The sequence below is a fragment of the Aegilops tauschii genome, chromosome 6 (assembly GCF_002575655.3).
Source record: "Aegilops tauschii subsp. strangulata cultivar AL8/78 chromosome 6, Aet v6.0, whole genome shotgun sequence".
Taxonomy (NCBI): domain Eukaryota; kingdom Viridiplantae; phylum Streptophyta; class Magnoliopsida; order Poales; family Poaceae; genus Aegilops; species Aegilops tauschii.
Window position 1 is genome coordinate 444,544,536 of NC_053040.3, and position 10,521 is coordinate 444,555,056.

Below are 10,521 nucleotides of genomic sequence, written 5' to 3' on the forward strand. Positions count from 1 at the left end.
TAGTCGGCTTCTGGGGGCCGGCTACACCACTGGCCGACTGGGGGAGGCCGGGCCGCCTTCGCGCCTCTCTCTGGCAGGAGGGGCCCACCACCCGCGGGCCGTACAGGAGTCGGTCGTGGATGACGTTGAGGCTGGCATGGCTACAGTGCCGAGCCGAACGGGTGACGGCCATCCCGTACGGCCTCCTGTGGCCATGCCTGCCTCGAGCCTTGGGGGTAGTGGGCCGCACTGTGGCCACACCCCGTCTTGTCACCGTTATGTGGGTGTAGCTTTGGTGGTTGAGATCTCGGCCGGCTTCTTGGAGTCGGCGTTCTTCTTGGCCGGCTTCTTGGAGTCGGCCACCCCGTAGTTGTCCTGGGGAGAGGTTGCTGAGGCTGGGTTGTCTTCCGGGAGTCGGCTTCGGAGGTAGCCGACCAGGGAAGGCGGCCCAATGCTTGGAGTGCTTGAAGGCCCAAAGGCCTGATAATTTTTTCAGAAGAACCAGGGGCAGTCGGATAGGCTACCCATGGCCATTTACTCCGACAACGGGCCACCGTATTTCGTGAAAAAACATTTCCCCCTGACTGCTGGGACCCACCGGACGGGCCACCGTATTGCGCGAAAAATCGTTCCCCCCACTGTTAGCTCGGACCCACCGGAAGTGCCTCCTTATTACGCACAAAAAAATGAATACCCCCTTGCTAGTTGGGACCCACCTTGGTGGGAGGCTGACTTGTGGGCCTACTAAGTTGACGGGGACGGAGTGCTTTGTCAACTTAGTCAATATGAACGATTCTAACTCCAGTGACCGTACGATGTCCATCCAACGGCCGTAGTGCTTCTTCAACCTCTGGTCTTGTTGCTCCAGCCGCCCAAAGCAGCGCCGGTCGTGCCGCATGCTCCTGCCTCCCGTGGCCGGCTGTGCTGCCGCGTAGGCCTCACCGCCCCCTACTATTCCCACCGCTGGCCAGGCCCTGCGGCGACAGCAGCCTCACACCGCAGCCAAACCAGTGAACCCTCGTACTCCTCTCCGCGCGGGCTTCCACTGCCGCGTCTTCCCCGGCTCCACGTCGTCCCCTTCCTAGGCCTCGCCGTCGTCCACCGCCCTGGTGCTCTCGGCGCGGCGTGGTCAACGTGGTCAAGGAACGGCTTTCATCGGACGTGGACTCTACGTGGAGAGGCTGACAGCTGGGTCCACGGCCGCAGCAAGTAAGTGCCTCCTTATTACGCGCAAAATAATTATTCCTCCACCTGACAGCGGGGACCCATCGGACGGGCCACCGTATTTCATGAAAAAACGTTTCCCCCTGGCTGCGGGGACCCACCAGCTACATCTTCGCACGCAAGGAAGTGCGTCCAGGCAAAAAAACGATTTCCCCCCCCCCCCTGACTATTGGGACCCATCAGCTACATCTTCGCAGGCAAGGAAGTGCCTAACAGTCGGGACCCACCTGGTCGAAGCGTACGTAGCGTTGTCACTCTGGTCGCGAACCTGTACGTACATACTAGTTGATGTAGAGGCGCGCACGTGTCGTACTAGAGGCGCGCATGTAGCATGTACACGTACGTACAGCGGCCAGTGTGCAAGAATGAAAATACGGCCACGTACGTACATACGGGCAGGGTCTCGAACGCCTACTCGCGCATACGTACGGCCAGGGCTCGTGTACATGGCTGGGTCGGAACGGAGAAACAGCGTCATCATAGGGTTCATGGGGAGCCAACCGGCTGGGTCAGAACGGAATGCGTCGTCGTGTTCATCGGGAGGGCTTGGACGGAACAGCCGATGGAAACGAGGCCCGGCGTACCGTAGAACGGAGGAAACGGCCTCCTATGGTCGATACGGGGGTCCTGTTGATTGGGAGGGGTGTGGCGTACTGCAAAACGGAGAAAACAGACTTGTGTTGGAGCGCTACAGTCGAAACGGGGGTCCTGTTCATCGGGAGGTGTGTGGCGTACCGCAAAACGGAACTCCGCGGGATACTGTTCATCTCCACCGTCGACCCCCTCCAGCCTCCACGGGCTACTGTTCATCCACCGTCGACCTCCTCCAGCCTCCACCTACGACTGTTCATCCACGGGCTCCTGTTCATCCAGCCTCCACCGTGCGCTACTCCACCGGCTACTGTTCAACCAGCCCTCTCCACGGGATCCTGTTCAACCACCCCTCCACGGGCTCCTATTCATCCAGCCCTCCACCGTCTACTGTTCATCCTGCCCTCCACGGGGTGGTCCAGTTCATCCTCCCTCCACGGGGTCCTGTTCATCCAGCCCCAACTGGCTCGAACGATCGGGGTCCTGTTCATCCAGAGGCAACGCCACGGGGTCCTGTTCATCCACCCCCACCGGGAACTGTTCATCCAAACCCCTCAGCAACGCTCACTGTTCATCCTGAGGCAGCATCGATCGGCTTCAGTTAGCAGCAGTAGCGAAGGAATCGCTCGATCAGGTTCAGTTAACAGCCATTGATCGATCGCTCGGGTTTAGTAACACGTAGCCTGCAGCGCAATCGCTCGGGTTCAGTTAGAGCCCAACGCCTCGCACACACGCGCGTACGTACGAGAGAAACGTGCATCGGTCGGCCCCCGACCACCCACCGTAGCCGGGGACTCCCCGATATTTTCTGCGCGCTCGCTTCTACCACTGTTTTTTCCGTCATGGACGGCCCAAAGAATTTCATGCAGCTGTGTCTCCAGCCCGCCCAAGACGAAAAGCCCATTTTCTGTCATGATTTTTTGTCATAGAAGTAGGACCCCACCACATCTATGATGATACCGGGTTTTGTCACAATTATCGTCATAGAAGTGTCATAAGTATGACAAAAAAGATTTTCGTTCGGCCCAAAATGTCACAGATGTGTCTTTCTTTTGTAGTGTAGGACATGGGAGGGAGCCCCCGAGGCCCGAGGGCGGCACTCGCGAGACTCCGGGGCGTGTACAGCCCCACTCATTATTACGTGACAGTGTCACGAGCGGAGACCTTCACAGGCGCTGGGCATTTCTTCATGGGTAGAACTTCCGGAGGTGCTGGATGTTCCAGGCGTTCTGGATGGGGATCCCGTCCTGCGTCTCCAGGCGTGCGCCGCCAGGACTGGAGACATGGGCGACCCGAAACGGGCCCTCCCACATGGGTGAGAGCTTGTGTAGCCCTTCCCTGAAGAGCACCTGTCTCAGGACAAAATCACCCACCTTGAGCGTCCTGGAGCGAACGCTGCGGTAGTGGTACCGCCGCAGCGCCTGCTGGTATCTTGCGGCTCGGAGCGAGGCTTCACGGTGGTGTTCCTCCCCCAGCACGAGGTCCATCCCCCACATGACGTCCTGCTGTGTTTCATCAAACGCCAGGACCCGCGCGGAGTGATGCCTGACCTCGTGTGGGAGAACCGCTTCAGCTCCATAGACTTGGAAGAACGGGGTCTCGCCTGTCGGCTTGGTGGCGGTGGTGCGGATGGACCACAACACGGACTAGAGCTCGTCGTGCCAGCCCCTGCCGCAGGCCTCAAGCTTCTTCTTGAAGGTCCTGGTCTTGAGGCCCCTCAAGGCTTCCGCATTAGCGCATTCGGCTTGGCCATTGCTCCTGGGGTGTGCCACGGAAGCGTAGTAGATCTACGTTCCAAGGTTTGCACAATACATATTGAAGAGATTGCTAGTGAACTGCGAGCCGTTGTCGGTGATGATGCGGTTAGGGACCCCAAAGCGGCTTACGAGGCCCTTGATGAACTTAACTGCTGACCCGGCTGGGATGGTGCGGACGGCTTCCACTTCCGCCCATTTGGTGAACTTGTCGATGGCGACGTAGAGGTAGCGGTAGCCCCCTGGTGCTCGAGGGAACGGGCCTAAGATATCAAGCCCCCAGGGTGCAAATGGCCATGAGAGCGGGATGGTCTGGAGGCCCTGAGCTGGCTGATGGATCTGCTTGGCGTGGAATTGGCAGGCCTCGCAGGATTTCACTAGCTCGGCCGCGTCGTTGAGTGCCGTGGGCCAGTAGAACCCGCTACGAAAGCCTTGCCGACTAGGGTGCGCGACGATGAGTGGTGCCCGCAGTCTCCGCCATGTATGTCGGCCAGCAACTCATTCCCCTGTTCCCTGGAGATGCATGGTAGAGAAACATCGTTTGGCCGCTTCCTGTATAGCTCACCGTCCCGAATGTAGTACACTGTAGCCTGCCGGGCCACACGCTCTGCGTCCTCTTCCTTCTTCGGAAACGTGCCTTGTGTCAAGTATGCCTTGGACTCCTCGGTCCAGCACCCCTCCTGAGGCTCAAGTGGCAGGAGCAGACGTGCTCCCGAGGTCGGGCCGCAGGCGGGGGCTCCTGAAGTTGGTGGCGAGGGGAGCTCCTCCCGAGGTGGTACAGGCTCAGCGGTTGGTGGGGTTGCTGAGGGCTTGAAGAGACGCTCCTCGAAGACGCCTGGTTCCTGGGGCTGACGCTTTGACGCCCTCTTGGCGATCTCATCAGCTTCCTTATTTGTGCCGCGGGGCACATGCTGCAGCTCCAGATCCGGAAACTGCTTCTCCATCTTGCGTACCTCCGCGAGGTACGCCTCCATGTGCTCATCCCTTGGCTCGTACACCTTGTTGGAGAAGTTGATGAGGAGCTGAGAGTCACCCTTGATGGTGAGGCACCTCACTCCCAAGGCCGCCGCTGCCTTGATGCCGGCGATCAGCCCCTCGTACTCAGCAATGTTGTTGGAGACCTTCTCGCCTTGCTGGAAGCAGAGCTGCACGGCGTAGTAGAGCTTGACCTTCGTATGGGTTATCATCAGATTCACATTCGTGAAGAAGATATTTCCAAGACAGCATTCAGAACAAGCTTTGGTTCTTATGAATATACTGTCGTGTCTTTCGGCCTTGTCAATGCTCCTCCAGTGTTCTCTCGGATGATGAATTTCATCTTCAACCCCTATACCAATGAATTCGTCCTGGTGTATCTCGATGATATCTTGGTCTTCTCGAAGAATAAGCAGGATCATGCCAAACATTTGCGATTGGTGCTCGACAAGCTCAGAGACTATCAATTCTATGCGAAGTTCTCCAAATGTGAGTTTTGGCTCGATGAAGTTCTTTTCCTTGGTCACATCATTTCTGCCAATGGCATCGCTGTTAACCCCGAGAAGGTGTCCGCAGTTGTGAATTGGGAACCTCCTCAGAATGTGAAGCAGCTTCGCAGTTTTCTGGGTCTTGCAAGCTATTGCCGAAGATTCGTTGAGAATTTCTCCAAGATTGCAAAGCCTCTTTCCAACCTCCTCCAGAAGCATGTGAAATATGTCTGGTCTCCTGAGTGTGACGTTGCTTTCAACACTCTCAAAGAGAAACTTGTCACAGCTCCTGTCTTGACTCCTCCTGATGAATCCAAGCCGTATGAAGTTTTCTGTGATGCTTCTCTCCAAGGTCTCGGTGCTGTGTTAATGCAAGAGAAGAAAGTTGTGGCCTATACCTCTCGTCAGTTGAATCCCAACGAGAAGAACTACCCCACTCACGATCTTGAGTTGGCGGCAGTTGTCCATGCATTAATAACGTGGAGACATCTCTTGTTGGGAAGACAAGTGGACATTGTCACCGATCACAAGAGTCTCAAGTACATCTTCACTCAGCTCAACCTCAACCTCAGGCAGACTCGATGGGTCAAAATGATTCAAGAGTACAATCCGAGTATTGAATATACTCCAGGCAAAGCAAATGTCATTGCAGATGCTTTAAGCAGGAAGGCTTATTGCAACAGCTTAATTCTCAAGCCTTTCCAACCGGATCTTTGTGAAGCTTTCCGCAAGCTGAATCTCCAAGTTGTTCCTCAAGGCTTTCTTGCCAACCTCATAGTATCTCCTACTTTGGAAGATAAAATTTGTGAGGCACAACTCCTTGATGCCATGGTGAAGAAGGTGAAACGTGCTATCGACAAGGGTCTTTCCAAATACAAGTGCTATCGCATTTGATGACAGAGACACTTTATTCTTCGAGGACCGGATTGTGGTTCCTAAAGGTGATCTAAGGAAAGTCATAATGAACGAGGCGCACAATTCTCTCCTTTCCATTCATCCTGGAAGTACAAAGATGTATCATGACCTCAAGCAGTCGTATTGGTGGACTCGAATGAAGCGAGAAATTGCTCAATTCGTGAATGAATGTGCTGTCTGTCGTAGAGTGAAAGCAGAACACCAACGACCAGCTAGTCTCCTCCAACCTCTTGCTATCCCAGAGTGGAAGTTTGATCATATCGAAATGGACTTCGTGACTGGATTTTCCAAGTCCAAGCGCGGAAATGATGCTATCTTCGTGGTCATTGACAAGCTTTCTAAAGTGGCTCATTTCCTTCCAATCAAAGAATCCATCACAGCAGCTCAGCTGGCAGAGCTTTACACCTCCAGAATTGTCTCCTTGCACGTCATTCCACAATTGATTTCTTCAGATCGTGGAAGCATCTTCACCTCTAAGTTCTGGGACTCCTTCCAGAAGGCCATGGGCACAAACATTCGCTTCAGCACAGCTTTCCATCCTCAAACTAGTGGCCAAGTTGAGCGAGTCAATCAAATTCTTGAAGATATGCTCAGGGCTTGTGTCGTTTCCTTTGGCATGAAATGGGAAGATTGTCTTCCATATGCTGAATTCTCCTACAACAACAGCTTCCAAGCGAGTTCGGGCAATGCCCCATTCGAGATTCTCTATGGCAGAAAGTGCCGTACTCCTCTCAATTGGTCAGAGACTGGTGAACGCCAACTTCTTGGCAATGACTTAATCACTGAAGCTGAAGAAATGTGTAAAGTCATCCGTGATAATCTCAAAGCCGCGCAATCGCGCCAGAAGAGTTACTATGATAGTAAGCACCGTGATTTGGCTTTCGAGATCGGAGACCATGTCTACCTCCGCGTCTCTCCAACGAAAGGCACTCGTCGCTTCGATATCAAAGGGAAGCTTGCCCCTAGATACGTGGGTCCTTTCAAGATCATTGGCAAAAGAGGCGACCTCGCCTATCAACTTGAGCTTCCTTCCAACTTCGCGAATGTGCACGATGTGTTCCATGTGTCACAGCTCCGCAAGCGCTTCAAGACGCCTGAGCGCACTATCAACTTCGAAGAGATTGACCTCCAAGAAGATTTGTCTTATCATGAGCACCCCGTTGCTATTCTTGAAGAAACTGAGCGCAAGACTCGCAACAAGTCAATCAAATTCCTGAAAGTGAAGTGGTCGCACCATTCCGACCGGGAAGCCACCTGGGAACGCGAGGACCATCTCCGTTCTGAATATCCGGAGTTCTTTCAGTCCTAGATCTCAGGACGAGATCCTCTCGTAGTGGTGGAGTGTTGTAACACCCCGGATGTAACTTGCCATATTTGTAACTCTGACTCTTGCCATTTCCGGCTATGCGTTATGATATTTTCTCCATGGTCAGGTTTTGTCTTTCGTTTTGTATTTTGTCATGTCATGCATTTTCATATCATGTCATCATGTGCATTGCATTTGCATACGTGTTCGTCTCTTGCATCCGAGCTTTTTCCCCGTTGTCCGTTTTGCAATCCGGCGCTCCTATCTCCTCCGGCGCAGCCCGCTTGTTTTCTTTCGTGTGCGGGTGTCAAACTTTCTCGGAATGGACCGAGGCTTGTCAAGTGGCCTTAATATACCACCCGGAGACCACCGGTCAAGTTTTGTTCCATTTGGAGGTCGTTTGGTACTCCAACGGTTAACCGGGCATCCGAAAAGTCACTTTGAGTGTCCAGCAAAAACCCCCTCAAAAACCAGCCCAAAACCCACCAAACTCTCTTCCATGCTCTAGGTCGTTCGATCACGATCGTGTGGGCGAAAATCGCACCTCATTTGGAGCCTCCTAGCTCCCTCTACCTATAAATATGTGGGCATCCCGAAATTACAATCGCAGTCAAACCCTAGCGTCTTCCACCTCGCGCCGCCGGACAAAGTCTGCCCGCGCCGGACACGTCCGCCCGCGCCGCCCGGCGAATCAGCTCGCGCCACGTCATCAGCCCGTCGCCGCCGCCGCGCCGGCCCGCGAGCCCCGGGCGAGGCCCCCGCGGCCCGCCGCCGTCGCCTCCCGGCCCGGCCATCGCCTCCGCGCCGCCCGCCGGCTCCCTCCACCCCGCCGCCGGCCGGCCCCGCCGCGGCTCGCCGCCGCCAACCGCCGCGCCGCCGGAGCCCGTGCCCGCCAGCGCCCCTCGCCGCCTCCGGCGCGCCACCGCCGCCTCCCTCCCTTGCCGCCTCCTCTTCCTCCATCGCCGGCGAGGCCGGAGCCCGAGCCCGAGCCCCTTCGCTCGATCGGATCTGGAAGATCCCTCGTACGTTGACTTTCTCGCGACCCCGAAAATTCCCAAGTCTGTGATTTTTCTCATTAAGTGCCTCTGTTCGTGAAGCCATAACTCCTTGCATGTAGCTCTGATTCGCGCGTGTAATATGTCAAATTGTTCGCCTCGTGATGCTATTCATTTTGTTCAATTGCACCATGTTCATTAGAGGTCATCTTGATGCCCAAATCTCATTTGGAAGAGGGCTAGTTGCTGTTATCTTCTGGTTCTTATCAGAACTTGGAGATTTGTCATTTTTGTATCATTTATTCTGTGCATCTTTTGGGCATGAGCTCTACATGTGTTGTGAAGTATGCCATGCCATATTTCCAGTGGTGTAGTCCATGTATTTTTGTGATCTCTGTGGTGACTAGCATAAGCATGCAAACTAGACCCCGTAATGTTTCTGATTTCAGGGACAGTGATTTCTCTAAGTCCTTGTCTGCTGTTATTTTGTTGCCATGTAAACTTGATGCTACAGAGAGATCCATGCATATTTTGGAGATGTTCAGTAAGGATGTTTTGTAGCTATAGTTGTAATTGATTTATTCCTCCAATGGTTTGCAATTATGGAGTGCCATAGCATGACTCAATCTTGCTCTACTTTTGCTATAAAATATTTCTGGCAGATTCTTAACATGATATGCAATTTTGCCAAGCTTATTGTAGTTGATCCATACGTGCTATGCAATTTTTCTTGCCATGGATAGCTTCATAAACATGGCAGCTTGCTGTATGTATGCTTGGTTTGTAGTGCATTACTCTGTAGTGAGTGCATCAAGCTCACAAAGACGCCTACATATTATTATTTCTGCCATGCTCTGTTTTCCGTTAAGTCTGAAACCTGATAACGAAACTTGCTATGTTTACATGCTTGCCATTATATCTTCTGGTACTTTTTGGCTTATGGTCAGTAAGGGACTTTTGTTATGTGCATTTAGTAGAACACTGCCATGGCTTGTTTTGCTTTGTTAAGTTCCTGTAGCATGTTGATTTCGTGCTCTGAACATTGCTACCTGATGCTGTTTTCTGCCATGTCCAGTTTTTCACCAAGTCTGTGAACCTGTTATCTTTTGCACTTTTGCCATGCTTGCTTGAGCTTGTTATGTTGTGAACTAGCCGTGGCTCAGTGTTCATCTTTTGTCAAGCATCTCCTTTAGATTACTGTGACATGCTTTGTTGCTATGTTGGAGTGCTGTAGCATTGTTAGTTGTTGCATTTTAAGTGCTATCATGCTGTTAATCACAGTTTCGCGTCATTCTTGTTTTGCTTGCCATTTGCAAACCGTGCATCCGATTCCGGTGATCTTTATATCGATTTCGACCGAAATCATCTCATCTTTCCAGTGGCATGCTTGATTTGCCAAGTTACTGCCATGCTCATCATTTTCCTTCCGGAGCACGCATATGCATCGCATATCATATCTCGCATATCATATCTCGCTTATCATACATGTTTTGCATCATGTTGCTTGTGCATTTCTCATGGTTGATTGTGGTTCCGTTTGTTTGTGTTCTTGTCTTGGGTAGAGCCGGGAGACGAGTTCGTGAACGAGGAACCTGTCGAGTACGCTTACGAGGATCAAGCTTTCGACAACTCTGAGAACCTTGCAAGCAAGATGACCACTCCTCGAAATCACTTCTATCTTTGCTATGCTAGTTGTCGTGGAATTGTCACGGCAGATGTCCTCGAGCTAGGACTTAGTCATGGAGCCATCGCAGCTAGGAAGCTTGAAGGGGTTAATGCGGGACAAGGAACACGAGGGTTTATACTGGTTCGGCCCCTTACGGTAAAGGTAAAAGCCTACGTCCAGTTTGAGGTGGTATTGATTAGGGTTACGATCACCAGGGAGCTAAACTGCTATGCCCGGCTCTCGATGAGATTGTTGTCGTCCCTAAACTGCTGCCGGGTCGTCCCTTTATATGGGGAGGCTGACGCCCAGCAGCTCTCAGAGTCCCGGCCGCCTCATAAGAGTGTCCGGCTCGGACTCTCAACTATCCTTGCCTTGCACTACAAGTTCTACCATAATAATGATTAAAACTACGGGCCTTAAGCCATATCCGGGTCTTAAGCCCATCTTTGGCCCACTGTCTTTAAGCTTGGCGCCGGGCTTCTGGCAATGACCATATGAGTAACCCGGCCCCTCCTGGCGGGTGACTCTAAGGTCTATATCCTCAACATTAGGCCCCAGATTGATTTGAGCCGGCTCATGTCAATCTTCCATTCCTTCGACAGAAAACCTCCGGCTTACAATTGTGTGA

General features: G+C 53.0%; 1 protein-coding gene across 1 annotated transcript; it reads right to left on the reverse strand.

Moving 5' to 3' along the window:
- Positions 1-3,925: 3,925 nt before the first annotated feature.
- Positions 3,926-4,492, reverse strand: LOC109735633 (uncharacterized). The gene has a single exon (XM_020294848.1). The coding sequence runs from the start codon at positions 4,490-4,492 to the stop codon at positions 3,926-3,928; it is 567 nt and encodes a 188-aa protein (XP_020150437.1).
- Positions 4,493-10,521: the final 6,029 nt, after the last annotated feature.

Excerpts from the sequence above, each read along its gene's own strand:
- LOC109735633 (XM_020294848.1), bottom strand. The coding sequence starts at position 4,492 with ATGGAGAAGCAGTTTCCGGATCTGGAGCTGCAGCATGTGCCCCGCGGC.